At 39.3% G+C, this 16956-nt stretch overlaps 1 protein-coding gene across 4 annotated transcripts in view; it reads right to left on the bottom strand.

The window, feature by feature from the left end:
• Positions 1-16956, bottom strand: part of KIAA0232 — a 70213-nt gene that overhangs the window by 38130 nt on the left and 15127 nt on the right. For all 4 annotated transcript variants that reach the window (XR_013922045.1, XM_080343166.1, XM_080343168.1 and 1 more), the window contains exon 2: positions 11875-12378. Coding sequence is in view for 3 of the 4 variants with exons in the window: in XM_080343166.1 (XP_080199292.1) it covers positions 11875-12105 (231 nt within the window). In the remaining variant the exon portion in view is untranslated. The remainder of the gene's footprint in view (positions 1-11874; positions 12379-16956) is intronic.

Genomic DNA, 16956 nt, shown 5'->3' with positions numbered 1-16956 from the left:
TACTCCGTAGACTGTAAAATATTAATTCCATGCCAAACATGAAAGCAAGTGGTTCAACAAAACATCCAGTATGCACAAAGGTAAGTAAACTAGTTACTTCACATGGAAAGAACCACTAGGGACTTCTGTTCTCTTCAGCTACTAGATGCCTTTGTTTATCTTTGTTACCTAACAGAACTGGAGATTGTATGATAACGCTCATTTTAGTACAAGAGCTCTGTGATAACTTTGAATTTTCACAATTCTGTTCTGTGGTCACTTAATATTTCATAAAAGCGATGTCATCCCAAATGTACCGATTTTAAAAGCATGCATACACATGGAAAAAAAAAGATGAAATTTGGCTTACAAGGTTCTTATATTTAAACCAAACTACCACTAGTTAATTTTCTAAGAGATGACCACCCAATATTACATAAACATCAATAGGAAGCCTAGGCCATCTGAATATTGGAAAAATTTGAGTTTGAATACCTAAACTGCTATTTAAACATCTACTCTTCGGAGTCAAACTGTACCTACCTACTACGTAACTAGATAATTTCATATTAGAAATTAACTGTAAGAACACTGAAAATGCAAAGTTTCATGACAAGAAAAACTTAAGAACCAAAAATGTGGCTAAAAATGTTGATGAGGTACCTGTACTCTTTATGCTAATGCTGCCTCAAGAAATCCAGTATTTGGAGTGCTTAATTCAATCATCAATTAATATATCGGTGTAAATTTTTAAAAGAGATTTCTAAGTTGTTTCTTCTGCTTAACTATGCAAAACTAGCAATTCCACCACTTCTCTCCACACTACCAAGAAATTGGAGAAGCGAAAGAAAAGCAAGTTTGGTACTGATTTGCTAGAAATAGAGAAATATCTACTACCAGTAAGGGAACAAATATGGTACCTTGTGATAAAAGCAAAAATTGTTTTGAAGCTCACAGTCTAAATAAATAGAAAATCAGTGTTAAAACCTACTTAAAGAATCTTCCAGGATCTACCCATGTTTCATAAAAGCTGGAGTCAAGTTCACTGATGCAAAAACACTCGATGACTCAAGGTCCCAGTTTCGACCCAGGTAAGCAAACAGGCTTCAATTTTGCCTTATCCGCAGAACACACAGGAAAGTAATCAGACTTAATAACCCGATTGAAAAACTCCCCAAGTAGGAAATCAAATCAACACAAAAACATTTTAATTTTTTGTTTGTTTGTTTTCCCTTAAAGTAAGTTAATGGAAACTAATTCTCTAAGATTCTACCTGTGTAAATGCACTACAGACTGAATTAGTTACACAATAAATGATGAACAAACATATATCAAGTTTTTAGATAATGTATTGAACAGCCTTAATTATCTATGCGGTCAACATTTCTATTAAAAATTATATACAAGAGACTTTAGGGCAAGAATTTCCGTTCTCTCAAAGAAGATAATAAAAAAAAAAAAAACGAGTTAAAAAGAATTCTGAATCAGAGAATTTCGAAAAACTCCTCTTCTTCGTGCATTTCAATTTCAGCATAAACCAGTTGCCATTCAAGCGTATTACCATCTTGACATTTCTTGCTTGCTGGCCAGCCAAAATGTGCTGCTTCAAAAAGCAAGTTCTAGTAACAAGTTCATACAAAAAAATAAGTATTCCATGTCATAATTTCTCAAATACAAAATAATCACCCACACAGAGTCTCTACCTTTAAGAATCCAACTCAAGGAATCCCATCGCAATAAGCAACCCAAACATCCAGACACTATAATCTAAAATGAAAAAGAATTCCCCAAAATTAAGGTATGCAAGTAGAGTCCTGCAAGAATCAGTAACAAACACTAACAATTTTTCCTTCTTATAATTCTCAGTCAACAGATTAAGAGATATCTCCAAGGAAGGGCATAAAATTTACCCACAGTTTTTTTAAAAAGAGAATAAACATTTGCCAAAGACTCAGTAGAGCAGTTGATCAGTATTTTTGCCTTTAACAGCTTGAAGCTGTATGTCTACAGACAGTAGTTCCTGCCAGTTTATAGACCAGTTCCTGCCCAGTGTAGAACATAAAGATTAAGTTTTGTCTGCTTGCTCCAAACTGGGGCATTAGTCTACAGACTCCTCTACCAAGCTGTATGAGAAACCTTTCTTACAAAACTTTTTTGAAGATGCTCAAATGCCATTAAAAGAGATCATAAAATTACAGGACAGGCCAAAGGGGAAGACAGAATGAATGTGCATACAGACAGAGTGAACAGTTAATGAATATGCTGTCGTTTCTAAGAAAGAAGCTCAAAACCAGAAAGACAGATCACCCAAGCCAACTTCTATACCATGGTCATGGATTGTGGAATACACCAAAAACCCCAAAATGTTTTATAGAACTATAGAATTTGCAGATCTTTGCCTAGGAGGCAGAATAGTCTCAACTCAAGACAGCAGCATTCTCCAAAGGCATTCACATTCTCTCCACAAACACACCCCAAATAATCCCTGAATACCAACACACACTCCAGAAAATTTCCCTGCTGAAGTCTATCATCAGTTACCTTATGTGTCAGCTATCTAGGTTTTTAATGAATAAAAGAAAACAAAGACTCTATAATCTGACAGAAGGAGTCCAGCAGTCCTGGTCTCTTCTGGGAAGAGCAGTTTACAGCATTGATGTTTAATTAAATGCAGTGTTCACATTGACAAGTATGAACCACTGTGCACTACAAGAAAGTTTTTCCAAAAAGTTATTCAAAGAACTCGAAAAACCAACTCTTCAGATATTTCGATAAGTAGGGAATGGAAAAAAAATAGCCATACGTTTAGCCGAAATGGAATAGGTCTTCACTACCTCTAGGAGGATCTCACAGTGGAGAACTGGAGAAAACTGCAACAGATCACATCTATTTCACCTTTAAGATTATACAGAAGAAGATTGTGTAAATATCTTTAATGATCTCCCCTGAAAACATACTTCCCCTAAACAATGCATCTCATTATAATTAATGAGAAAGGTCTATAAAGGGCCAGGATCAGCTCAGACATTCCTCACGGGCTGCCTCAGACTGAGACAAAGATAATGAGATAATACATATGCAAGACAATTCAGAAGCAAGCACAAGAACAGTGGCACAAGCTCAGCTTATATTCTCCAAAAGACACTCAACACGAGGTTCTGCAGTCAACCACCAGATAAATACACTTTCAGAGAGCAGCACAAGTCTCCTCCATGTCAAAAACTATGCTACCATGAATGGAGAAGACTGGAAAACGTTATTTAATGTTAGATGATTACTCCAAATCCAGGTATTAGCAGAGGAAGAAAAAATAGTCTTAGACTTTTTGTGAAAAGCCAGAGAACCATCTGGCTGCTACAGTCACCTCATTCCCAGTTGCTGTAACTGGGACATGACAATCCCAGGCAGCTGGACTGCAACAGAAGAGCTGACAATATATCAGACTACATCAAGCACTGCTACAATGTCCAGGTCCTCCAGGCATTCAGGACTGATAATTCCACTATCTGCAGGCAGGGAAGAACTCTACCTATCAAAACCAATCCATCTGAGTATAGAATCTTGTAATCCAAGTTTCTGTCAATTGTAAACTCTTGTTTATAACCCTACCAACTTGAAAGGGCAGTCTATGTGTTGCTCACTAATTAGAAGTTACTCTAGGCTGAAACCAAGCAGAAGAAATTTGATCACACCCACTCCCAAGAGCAGGAGAACATGCAAATGCTGCATCTGTTGAAATCCTATGTTGAGCAGGCTGCCTTCAGAGTTTTTTTCCATTGAAGTAAAAGCAGAAAAGAAGAAAATTTAGCAAGACCATAGCTACAGCGACATCATTTTACTTGTACATCTTGCCTACGTGGCAGAAAAGAAAGACATGAACTCAACAGAAACTGCTACTACAGGCTTCAGAGACCTGAAAGGGACATGTTGTGACTGGAGAAGCTATTTCACATTCTTTATGGTAGACCTCTTGGCCTTTGGGGAAAAAGTTGTGTGGTAAGCATCACAGACCACTGTTATTATCTGATTTCAGAGAATATAGGCAGAGCACACCTATTCTTGGAGACCTGTGTTGAATGCACCATCATGCAACGATCTACCATGCCAATAACACTAAGGAAGTATCTCAGCTACTCCTGAAATCTGAAACAATACAATTGTATCAGCGCAGAGAGGGCTGCAAATAAATCCTGACTGTTAGGGCAGCTAACCGACTTGGCACTTGACCTTATATCTCTGCTTTGCATTATGTGAGCCTTTGCGAGAATTCGTTAGTAGTCATAACAATAAAAAAGTGATTCTGCTATTCTTTTTGTGTAGCTGTGAGAGACACATGATAAGTAAGCACTAGATGCTACTTAGAAAATCACAAGAGGTAATGTAGAACTGTTTTAAAGGACAGCTTTGATTACTCAGAGCAGAAGCTAATGATAACATGTAACTATATTACACAGTGTCTATAGCACATGAGATAGGCACCACAGACACTACGTAAGTCTGATGTCTTGAAATGGATGTTTCACATATTAGAACAGACATGTTTGCAAAGGAATCAGCATTTCAACATGATCACTCACACAAGTACAAAAGGCAGAAGAGAGTATGAAAGAAAAATTCCTCAGATAACCAGAGACCTTGAGACCAAATGCTTTTCTTTTCCACTAACAGATCAGCTGAAGCTGAGCACTCTGGAAACTGTACAGCTTGCACAAATAAAATGACCCCGAAAACCTAGAACTGACCTCCAACCACTGCCACTGTGATTCTTATCCCCAAAACAGAATAAAGAATACAAAGGCATAGCCCATGATACCTCAGATTTACCCCACACCTGACAGTCACCAAGACAGAAATACAGAACAGAGCAGTTCTCATAATCAACAAGTTAAATGCTAACTAAAAATTAACAAAGTGGGAAAAGGTGGGAAAAGGGGAAATTTCCACAACTTGAATTTTATGTACTTAGTTTGGATAACTGCTAAAGAACTCATGTCAGAAAATTAAAAAGGTTCCTACTGGAATGTTGCATAGCTTAATAGAATAACCAGTACCACTAATACAAACTAAACGGAAAATGTTTTGCATTCAAGAAATTTACTTCTACATGTTGCTGGTGAACTTTGAAACTTAATGACACTTGTGTGCAGCAGTCACGCAGCATTACCCTGCTATAACTAAACTACACTCTGCATAGTTTAATGCTTAAAAAAACCCAGGGTTTACATGACCCACAGTCATTTCTCTGGGATGATAAAAAAGCAGTTGCAAAACGCATCCTCTTCCCTCTAAAATATCCATGTGAAAAATGAAATATCCATTAGCAGAATATAAAACAGACATCAGGTCCCTCTACTGGGTTAGCATGGGATGGCAGGGAGAACAAGTGCTCAGCGTTCAACTGGATCTTGGAACCCAGCAGGTGCACCAGGTGCTGTGAGCAGCAAGCGAAGCGTCCCATGTCACCAGCACACGCTCGCCAAATGCAGAGGAGTTGGCAATGACATCCCCAGCCCAGTTCAGAGTGACAGGCCAGAAGCATTTACAGAGATACAACCACAGAATAAAGACCTAAAAATTATCGTATGTGGGCTAAGGTCTCTTTTCTACTGCTCTGTTCTTAATACAAAAAAGAAAACCATATTTTGGACTTCAAATATGTACCCACTAATGATGAAGAAGCAAGAATAAAAATTATGATCAGACAGTCAGCAGAAGCGTAGCTACCATTCTGCAGCCTTTTTCTATCCGTCCATGTAAAAGATTACCTGAATGGAATTATTTTATATCAGTCTACAAATAATTAGATTTCCAGAATTAAATCCTCTCTTTTACACGGCAAAAAAACAAAAAGAAAAAACCTCATGCTGGTCACAGAAGAGCAGAGTTTCCAACACAACAGCTACTTCATTTTGTGAGTTCGGAAAACATTATCTTTAAAAAAAAAAAAAATGAAACTTTTTTAGGATTTTTACTTTTGAGGGTCAGAAAAAAAGTCATTTTCCAAAAATGAGTTGAAAGGAGCAGATCAAAAGCAAGAGAAGCCACTTGATTCAGAAAATAAGCGTAACAAATGCATTTATACCTTCATGCTGCATGACTAAAGGCTTCTAAACAAAGCCTTTATCTCTCAGACTGTCTGGCTGTTGGGTTTGGGTTTTGGGGTTGTGGGTCATTTTTAATAAACTTCAAAAGGGAGAACAGTCTGCAGGCAAAAAAACCCATGAACTTGTTATATTTGGAAACAGCTACACTTACAAACAGTATATAAAAGATACAACACAGAGCACTGATTTTAATACTGTACAAATAAAGATAAATGTAATAATGTTTCACACAAAAATCTATTTTAAGGCAATGCCTTCCACTTCACAGAGATTATACTATCTTAATGCAATATTTACTGTACCACAAACTGCTTTGAGAACACACGTATCTACAAATATACTTTAAATCAGCATTTAAATAACAATCAGAAATCTTTAAGGCACCTGGTTGGTTTAACATAAGAGCAAGCCATTCTGATTAAAAGTCAGTGTAGTCTGAAGTCAAGATGCTGTCTCACAATATCCAGATCTCCCCAATAGCAATTTTCTGGGTCCCCAAAGGACCCTCCTTAATTTATCCTTTATTCCCAAATGAGAAAAATCAGTAATAAAATGTGAATGATGAAAGCATATATACTTAACAGAAACACTCTGCACTTTAGCTATCATCAGAGGCTTTAAATCCATACCAGTTTTATGAGGTTTTCCTTAACACCAGTGGTTTCCAAACAGGTTTTAAAAAAAAAAAAAAATTAAGGTGTGTATTTAGGAGGTGTTACCGTAATTCTTCATAGGTATGTATAACATATGTATAACCACGGCAGCTCTGGAAGATCTTGCTACCATAGTGTAATTTACCATAAACAAGATTCCTTTCTTAAAAGCTTTCTAGTGCTTTGAAACACAGCTGCGCTAAACATACCTGCTTATCGGTTTTCACAATATTTTAATAGCTATTTCAGTTCAAGCCAGTGAGCCAGAATAAAAATTGCAAACATTCTAGTAAAATTTGGTTGCAGTTGTTTAGGGTTTCACTTTTACCCGTTTTTTGTACTGTGCCTCCATCCACAGCCTCACACACAAGTACTGGTAAAAAGCCCCCATCAACTCTCTCAGAACTCACGACCTATTATTGTGTTGCGATACTGAGCCTGTGTCCATATAATGATACCCACAGAGACCACTCTAACTGGGCAAGGTATGAAATAAACTGTAATAATAAAAACAAACAAACAAAACCAACCAAACAAAACCAAAACAAAAGCACTCCCCAAACCAGACTCACATTCACCCCTCAAAAAAAAAAACCACAACCCAAAAAACAACCCCACACACCAAACCCTTAAACACATCTTATCTTCTATCCACATTTCAAAGTACCCCACCATACAGAAATAGATAATATTGCAGGAAAAGAGGTCAAATGACCAAAGCTACAGAAGTTTGTAGCAGAATCAACACTAGAAACCACATACTCTATATTACTAACAAACTAGAAGGGAACATCCTGTTTATTCTCCAAAATAACCCTGACGACCTAGTCAGTCAAGACTCTCATATTCTTTTGAAATATCTATTTTAAATATAAGCAGAAGTGACTGAGAATACAATAACACTGGTATCTTAAACAGCTGGGTATGCCTAGTAAGGCTGGAGATGTTTTTTCATTTATTTTTTATTTTAAATCTTTCTGTACTTACCTGACAGAACTTCTGTCCAGGACTTCAGAGTTCCATCTCCCTGCTACAGCTGATGACACCAAAACACTATACAGCAAGCATGGGAGGAGGCTCCCTGAAGCGACTAAAACACTGCTAATGATGTCATCAACATTCTGAGTTGGAAAGATCTTAACGACCATCAGTTGGCAACATTTCTAATGAAGATGATCTATAGAGTATCTGTAAGATTAAGACTTCATAAATTTGTCCTCCCCACAACACCCCCACAAAGCACATTGTGATGGACTGTTTATAAGTGTAATCCCATACTAGGGGTTCAGAGACCACACGTTCCTTTTAACCTGTTCAAAACAGAAGCCATTGCTCTATCAGTACTGGGGCTTGTTCTGTTTAATCTCTCTGTCAACGATCTGGGCAAGGGGATTGAGTGCATCCTTAGTAAATCTGCAGATGACACCAAGTTGAGTGGCAGTGTTGATCTGCTCAAGGGTAGGAAGACTCTACAGAGGGATCTAGAGCAGCTGGATTGTTGGGCTGATGCCAGCTGTATGAGCTTCAACACAGTGAAGCCCTGCACTTGGGTCACAACAACCCCAGGCAGCACTAAAGGCTCAGGGAAGAGTGGCTAGAAAGTGCCTGGCAGAGAGGGATCTGGAGGTGCTGACTGACAGCCGGCTGAACATGAGCTAGCAGTGTGCCCAGGTGGCCAAAAAGGCCAATAGCATCAGAAATAGTGTGGCCAGCAGGATTAGGGCAGAGATCGTGCCACCGTACTCAGTGCTGGTAAGGCCCCACCTTGAATCCTGTGTTCAGTTTTGGGCCCCTCATCATAAGAAAGACACTGGAGTGCTGGAGAGAGTGCAGAGGAGGCAACAAGGCTGGTGAGGGGTCTGGAGCACAAGTGTGATGAGGAGCGGCTGAGTGAGCTGGGGCTGTTTAGCCTGAAGAAAAGGAGGCTGAGGGGAGACCTTATCGCTGTCTACAACTACCTGAAAGGAGGTTGTAGCATGGGGGGTGTTGGTCTCTTCTTCCAAGTAGCAAGTGATAGGACGAGAGGAAATGCCTCCAAGTTCCATCAGGGGAAGGTTCAGATTGGATATTAGGAAACATTTCTTCATGGAAAGGATTGTCAGGCATTGGAACAGGCTGCCCAGAGAAGTGGTGGAGTCACCAACCCTGGAGCTGTTCAAAAGACATACAGGTGAGTTTCTTAGGGACATGGTTTAGTGCTAGATCTAGGTTATGGTTGGACTCTGTGATCTTAAGGGTCTCTTCCAACCAAAATTATTCTGTGCTTCTAAGCAAACAATCACAGAATCATGGAACAGCCGAGGTTGGAAGGGGCCTCAAAAGATCATCTGGTCCAACCTTCTGAGGGAAAGAGAGCCTAGGTAAGATTATCAAGCACCCTGTCCTATTGCATCTTGAAAACCTCCAGCAACGTGGACTCACATTCCTCAGGAGGTTGTTCTAGTGAATGACTGTTATCACCATAAAAAAAAAATAAAATATTTCTCAGGATGAAACCTCACCCAGCACAACGTGAACCCACTGTCCCTTGTCTTCTCCATATAGCTCCTTGTGAAGAGAGAGCCTCTGTTCTCTTTGTAGCTGCCCCCTAAGTTGGTGAGAAATCACTGCAATAAATCTACTACTGAGAACAGTTCTTTCTGTGGAAATTCTGTCATCTTTCTCAAAAATCAAAAGTATTGCATGGGAGAAAAAATTCCTGAGATGTCAAGAACCAACTCTTCTTTGGAATTTATTTGAATTAAAAGAGCTCAACAACTCTCAATATTTTACTCCTAAATTGTTCTCATTTAGATGTTTAATTGTTGCACTCATCCCCAATTTTTGTTTGTATACAACACTAGTATTTATTTTTGCCCTTTGTCTCAGTGTTGTACCCATCGCCAAAACTGGATTAAAACTGCACAGATTTTCTTGTTTCTGAATGACTTACCTAAAATAAATTTTAAAATGCCAAGTCATACAAATAATCGGTAGGCAATAAGTAAAATAAATAAATAAAAGAACAAGCATGTGTGTTTCAAGATTTCCTCAGTTCTCCACATAAGAATTTGTGTTTGCAGTCTTTAAAGACTAAGCTATTTGAGAAAGGAATTAGGCAGCAGTACAGTTCATAACATATGCATCCAATCATTATTACAGAATAGCATCCCAAAACTAAGTTGGTATTAGGTCTCAAAACTTAGAAAACTGTTATCTGAAGTAGAGGGAACATATGCAATAAAAGTACGTTATAAGTAGGATCTAATTGCAGGAGGTGGATAAAGAAACTTCCAGCTTCTTCACGTCTTGATGTCATTCAGAAGACATCCTGCACATTTGTACTACAGCACCTGCTCAGCAACACAGGTTCTGGCTACGCTGTCAGCATGGGGCAACCTTCCCTCTTTGGCTCATTAGGTTCAGATAATCAACTTGGATAAAGAAGACACACTCTTAAAGTTCTGCTATCAACCCACAAATCATACAGTTAAGGTATTGAAACAAGAAATGAAGTGAATGAGGTTTTCATAATCCAGTTATGCTGCTTCTTACAAAGCCTGATAAAAAGAAAACTAATTTTGGCACTTCAGTCATTTCAAATTATCACAGTAGTGACTACACAGTTACGACTACATTCTAAAACGGACTGGAAAGAAACAGGCCTTCATTTTTCCACAATACCACAGGGTATCTATAAAGCTCCTCAAATTCTGGTGTGGTTTCACTTGGCTTCTTTTTTATGTCCCCACCCCACATCCTCCAGTCAAACAGGTTTTGGAAATTTATTCTGTCCCCTTCTAAAATACAGCTATTCACATCTGACCAAGTCCTAAATAACTTCACTGTTAAGGTACATTACAAAGAGTGTTTACAGTGGTATTATCACTATTATTAGTCATGAGGTTGTTTGTGGTGATTTCCACTGCTGCCAAATAAACTTTTGAATAAAAATTACTTTTGCATATGAAGTTTTCTGTTTTGCAGAAGAGAAACATGAAGGCTTTATGCACAGTAATGGCTGGTAAGAGTTTAGAAACTGGCAACATCTGACATGACTTTTTTTCTGCTTCAGCTACATCTACATCTATTCCATAATACCCTGCCCTGCTCTTGATGAATTTTAAAAGGCAAACTGGAAAACAATGAAAGTTCTGAAGCAGTTAGGTAGCACTGTGTGAAGTATAACCAAAACCAACAGCAACAAAAAGAACTAATAATTAAGCCACCAAATAAAATGTATTTGCCTCCTTTCTTTCCCACTGTAATCACAGCCACCTTATGATCAACAGCATCCTCATTCCTTCTTGAAAACACCGGGATTTCCCCAAGTCCTACACCCAGAAAACTCCACCATTAAAAGTATTTTGATATACGCTGACAATGCAGAGAAATTAAAATATATTTTAAAAAAAAAGAAAAAAGAAAAAGACAAAAAGAGGTGAAATCAGGACTGAAAAGTATAAGTATGTTCTAGGAACACATAAAATCCATAGCAATAAAGGCACATGGGAACAGTAATAGAGTTGTGCCTATGTGATACACAGCTTCACTTTTCTTCCCTCACCTTTTCCGAATTACAGCCACGTGTAGCAACTCACTGTTCCACAACTCTTTTGCATGCCTTTTATCAGGATTCAGCATTAACATTCTTTTTAAAAAAAGACATTAATAATGTATGTGCAATAATGTATCTTGAATACTTGAATGATAAAAAAGGGGTGGGTTTTTTTGTCCTTTACTGAAAATAGCACAAGATTAAATTCATGAGGAGAAGTGATGGGAGAGTCTACAGACTACTGTGAGGCAGGCCAATTTGACACACAATTTACGGTAATTTTATTAGTTGCTAACGTTCCAATATTAAATTAACCTCATAATAATGAGTACTGCAGATCTGCATTTATGATACAACCATTCTGATATCAATTGTTGCAATGTGAAAATTTTGTTTAATGTAATTTTTCATACAGCAGACTAGCTACATTAATCTCACTTCACCCATCAGATTTGATTCCCGTGTGGTTTAAAGCCCCCCTTCCACCCACACACGGAAAGACAACCGTCCCCCCATCTGAGCCATGCCCATGTATGATACACAAAACATAACTGATACAAAAACTCACTTTCACTGGACAACATCTAAAATATGTAAATACCTGTTCCTGCAGGTCGTAGTCATAGCTATCATGCAGCAGAAGACTGAGGACATACCGAGTATAAATCATGGCATCAATGCCACACTTCTCTAGCTCTTGTCCCAGCCAGGTCTGCACTGGACCCAAAGCATGTAGCAGAGACATTTCAGAAACAGATTCAGGGCCTGGATAAGAGCTTGAGGAGCTTTCAGATGGCAAACCATCCACAACAACTGTACAGATAGGGCGCATGAATCTAGGTGGTTGGCATCCTTATAACGTGAAGCATTTTCTGTAGTTGATATTCCGTCGGTATCTGGAGGTGATTTTCACTCCAGTAAATAGGAGAGAGGCTTGACTTCTAGGACAATCATTTATATTTCCTGGCAGTTAGCCGTCTAGAGACGAACATCACTCTTCAGGTATGACCAGTGAATAAACTAACTCCTAATAGCAAACACATATGTAGATGTGTTTTTCTACCTTAATTTCACATTGAGGCCAGATGCAAGTCCCCAGCAGGACCTATAAAGAGGAAAAAATGATAAGTTGTGATAATATGTATCCATACATGAATTATAGTAAACAATGAAAAAAATCACCCAATTTAGAAAGCAGTCATATATATGCTGCTTAATCCACGTATATAGTACACCTATGCAGTGTCATTTTGAAGAGTAACAGGAAGCATTCCAAGTTTAAAGGTGACTTTTAGAAAAAGTAGTTTTTAAGGCAAGAAGGGAGACCCTGATAAAAGACTTCACAACTAATCTGCTGAGTGAAATACAAGTTTGACCTAGCTGTATGGGAAAGTTGAGATTTTATTACTTTCACTATCAGCTAAAAAACCACCACTTTGATTAAAAAAAAAAACTACACTAGCTTGCATGAAGACTGACTGTATATTTTGCATCACTAGAAGACAATATCATCCTATTGGTTTGCACTGATTTCCATTTCTGGAATAGAAAAAAATGTCTTGTTCATAAAATACTGAATTCATGAAATTCATCTGGCCAGGAGTTTCACAAATCCTACCACTAAATAGTTGCTATCTTCAGGCTTGCATATTTTTGGTGTTTTTTTTTCTTTTAGTTTCAATATTTGCATTGCATCAGTACAGTTACACATTTTATCATCCAAAATCTGTCCCCATAAAAATAAAAATTTCTAGAATAACTTAAAAAATTCAAGCAGAACATCATTTATCAGTGCCAAAATTAACGCTGAACTCTCTGTACAGAAAGCATACACCAGTCTTACCTGAGAGCTTAAACTTTAAACCATATCCTAAAGCAGATAAACCAGCCTAAGACTTAAGACCACTCACAATCCCAAATAGTCTCGGTAAGTAAGGAGCAGAAGGTGCGAGCATCACACACACAGGCATCCTGCCCTCTAGCCCTGAAGAATCCAGTCCAAAAAAGGCATTTTTGGACCAGTCTGCCAGTCAACCACATGCCAATCGGTCATTTGTGTGGGCCTTCTCTCTCCAGCTTTTCAGCAAGAGAAAACAAAGCTCAAATCCTAGCAGGAAATACCCTTCACTGAAAGGAAACAAATACTAAAGGATCTAAGCAAAATCTACTGGTTTGTTTCAACCCCACTGCAAGATAACACACTCAAAATAGACATCATCTAATCTATCTAAACTATATACTGTGTGCAGCATTTATATACTGAGGCAGCATTTGTTTTGTGGCCAAATAAAATTGAAGGGTGACCTTACAGTTGACACTTATGTCCAAACAACAAAAGATCATAGTTTTTAGGAGGTTTCTTTGCATCACCACCCAGGGACAACTGTATATTCCAGATCTTTACTGAGTCAATGGAGACATCATCAAAAAGAAATCCATTATAATCAGATGCTGCAGTCACTGCACTAAAATCCCCTTAATTCTCTGATGGCAATGTTCATTTTGAGAAAGCAGGTAACCCAAGAGTATGCAGTCTTTGTCAGTAACATGTTTGTATTAGTCAGAATCTCACAAGTAAGCACAAATAACAGTAGGAAGAAATGCTCTTCATAGAGGCTGGAGGTAACTGCTTCATCACTTAATTAGAGAATGGAAAGTGTGAGAAAAGTCTAACATTGTAACCAAGATACAATAGCAAGTCCAAGCTCTTTCATCCTTCTGTTGGTGTTCCACATCACAGTATGTAATTAACACTCTCCCTAAGTCAATGCCACAATTCCAGTGAGCCCCCCAAATCCCATGTTTCAAAGATCTGGGAAAACCGACGCTCTTGATTTGTCTTTTTTGAGACACGGAGCAGAACTACCTGAGTGTTCAAGAAATCAGCTTTTTGATAGAGTTGACAGAAAGTTCCACTGGAAAGGGGAATTATGAAAGGGTGGATGGGGAAGAAAACCAGAAAAAGAAAGTGAGAAAGTGACCAAATAAATTCATTTATTCTAATTCAGCAGGTCTCTACCCAGGTATCTACCCGTAATCTTTTCTTTTACCACAGGTACAGGGAATGGAGAGGGACAGCAAACACACGTTCCAAGCAGTCTTTCATTTGCAAAGATACTGTCAAAATCAGTCAAGAGAGATGGGATGGAGAGGGCTCGGTTAAGACGATCACATTTTTCATTGAAGGTTTTGAATATCCATTTAGCAAAGCAACGGGCTTCTGGAAATTGAGTTACTTCAATCAAAAGCAACTGCATCAGTGGGCAACAGAAGAGCTATAAATGTCACCTACGTAGACTTCTTTAAGGCCTCTGACACAGTCCCGCACAACATCCTTGCTGCTCAATTGGGAGATATGGATTCCATGGATGGATAAAGAATCAGCTGGATGGCCATGTCCAAAAAGTTACAGTCAATGGCTCAATGTCCAAGTGGAAACCAGTAATGAGTGGTGTCCCTCTAAGGTTCATACTGAGAACAATACTATTTTGTATCTTCATCAGTGACAGAGACACAGTGGGACTGAGTGCACACTCAACAAGTTCACAGGAGGTGACACCAAGCTGTGTGGTGTGGTTGACATGCTGGAGGGCAGGGACGTCAGCCCGGGGGACCCTGACAGGCTTGAGGAGTGGGCCTATGCGAACATCATTAAATTCAACAAGGCCAAGTGCAAGGTACTGCACCTGGATCAGAGCAATCCCCAGTGTCAATTCAGATTGAGGGGTGAATCGATTGAGAGCAGCCCAGCAGAGGATTTGGGAATACTGGTAGTTGAAAAACTGGACATGAGCCAGAGCTTGCAGACCAGAAAGCCAACCATATCCTGGGCTGCACAAAAAGGAGCACGTCTAGTAGGCTGAGAGAGGAGATCTTCCCCTTCTACTCCACTCTTGTGAGATCCTACCTGGAGCACTGTATCCAGCTCTGGGGTCCCCAGTACAAGAAAGATATGGACTTGTTTGAGCAGATTCAGAAGAGGGCCATGAAAATCTTCAGAGGGATTGGATTGTTCAGCCTGGAGAAGAAAAAGCTCCAGGGATAGTTTATTGCAGCCTTTCAGTACTTAAAAGGGGCTTATAAGAAAGCTGGGGACAGACTTTCTGGGAGGGCCTACAGTGACATGGCAAGGGGCAATTTTTTAAACCAAAAGAGGATAGATTTAGATTGGACATAAGGAAGACATTTTTTATGATGAGGGCAATGAGACACTGGAACAGCTTGATCAGAGAAGTTATGGATGACTTATTTAAAATGTTCAAGGTCAGGCTGGACAGGAATTTGAGCAACCTGATCTAATGAAAGATGTCCTTGCCCACAGTAGGGGGGGTTGGACTAAATGATCTTTAAAGTTTCATTCCAAACCAAACCATTCTATGATTTTATGACAAAGCAAAGGGCTTCTGGATACTGAGGCACTTCAACCAAGACTTACTTAGACACATGGTTTAGATCCTCAGCACCGAGTAAGGACTGAATTTATGCTTCAGCTTTTCTCTACATGAGGTGATTATGTGGCCTTTCTTTTCTGTTGTACTGGTTTCATCTGGGATAGAGTTAATTTTCTTCCTAGTACAGAATCACAGAATGTCCTCAGTTGGAAGGGACCCAAGCGGATCATCAAGTCCAACTCCTGTCCCTGCGTATGACAACTCTCAAATTCACACCATGTGTTTGAGGACACTGTCCAGTCTCTTATTGAACACTGTCAGGCTTGGGGCCGTGACACCTCCTTGGGGAGCCTGTTCCAGTGTCCAGCACCCTCTGGGTGAAGAACCTTTTCCTCATGTCCAACCTAAACCTCCCCTGGCACATCTTCCTGCCATCCCCTCAGGTTCTGCCATTGGTGATCAGAGAGAAGAAATCAGGACCTACCCTTCCTCCTCTCTTTGTGAGGAAGCCGTAGAGGGTGATGAGGTCTCCTCTTCTCCAGGCTGAACAAACCCAGTGACTTCAGACGCTCCTCATACAGCTTTCCCTCTAAACCCTTCAGCAACTCCATTGCCATCTTCTGGACACTCACCAGTAGCTTAATATCTTTTTTATCCTGTGGTGCCCAGAACTGCACACAGTGCTCCAGGTGAGGCCGCACCAGTGCAGAGCAGAGCGGGACAATCACTTCCCTCGCCTGGCTGGCAATGCTGTGCTGGATGCACTCCAGGACATGGTTGGCCCTCTTGGCTGCTGGTATAGTGCTGTGGTTTGGATTTAAGATGAGAATAATGTTGATAATACAACACGTGTTATGTTTTAGCTACTGCTGAGCAGTGCTTAGACAGACTCAAGGCCTTTTCTGCTTCTCACCCCAACCCACTGATGAGGAGGCCGGGGACGCACAAGGCATTGGGAGGGGACAAGGCCAGGACAGGGGACCCAAATGACCCAAGGGACAATCCATATCATATGACATCATGCATTTATTTTCATGAGGTATTTGAGAAATTCAGTTATTGAGCTTCAGGTTAACAAAATCTGATCTACTTTGGCTGACCAGTTACAGCATATCTTGGCTTTTTTTAGATGGGAAGGAAAGGGCAGAGACAGCAAGAGAGAGACAGGTTATCATGGGAATTAAGAAATGAGACAACAAGATTTCTATGATGTTCAAATACTTTAGTTGACTTTTTTTTAGTATCATATTCAATCATCTATTTTAAAATTAAGTTTTAAAATATATACATGA

Source organism: Nesoenas mayeri (genome assembly GCF_963082525.1).
Source record: "Nesoenas mayeri genome assembly, chromosome: 4".
NCBI classification, from domain to species: domain Eukaryota; kingdom Metazoa; phylum Chordata; class Aves; order Columbiformes; family Columbidae; genus Nesoenas; species Nesoenas mayeri.
Note: the sequence above shows the minus strand (reverse complement) of the source record. Positions and strands in the feature narration are given on the sequence as shown.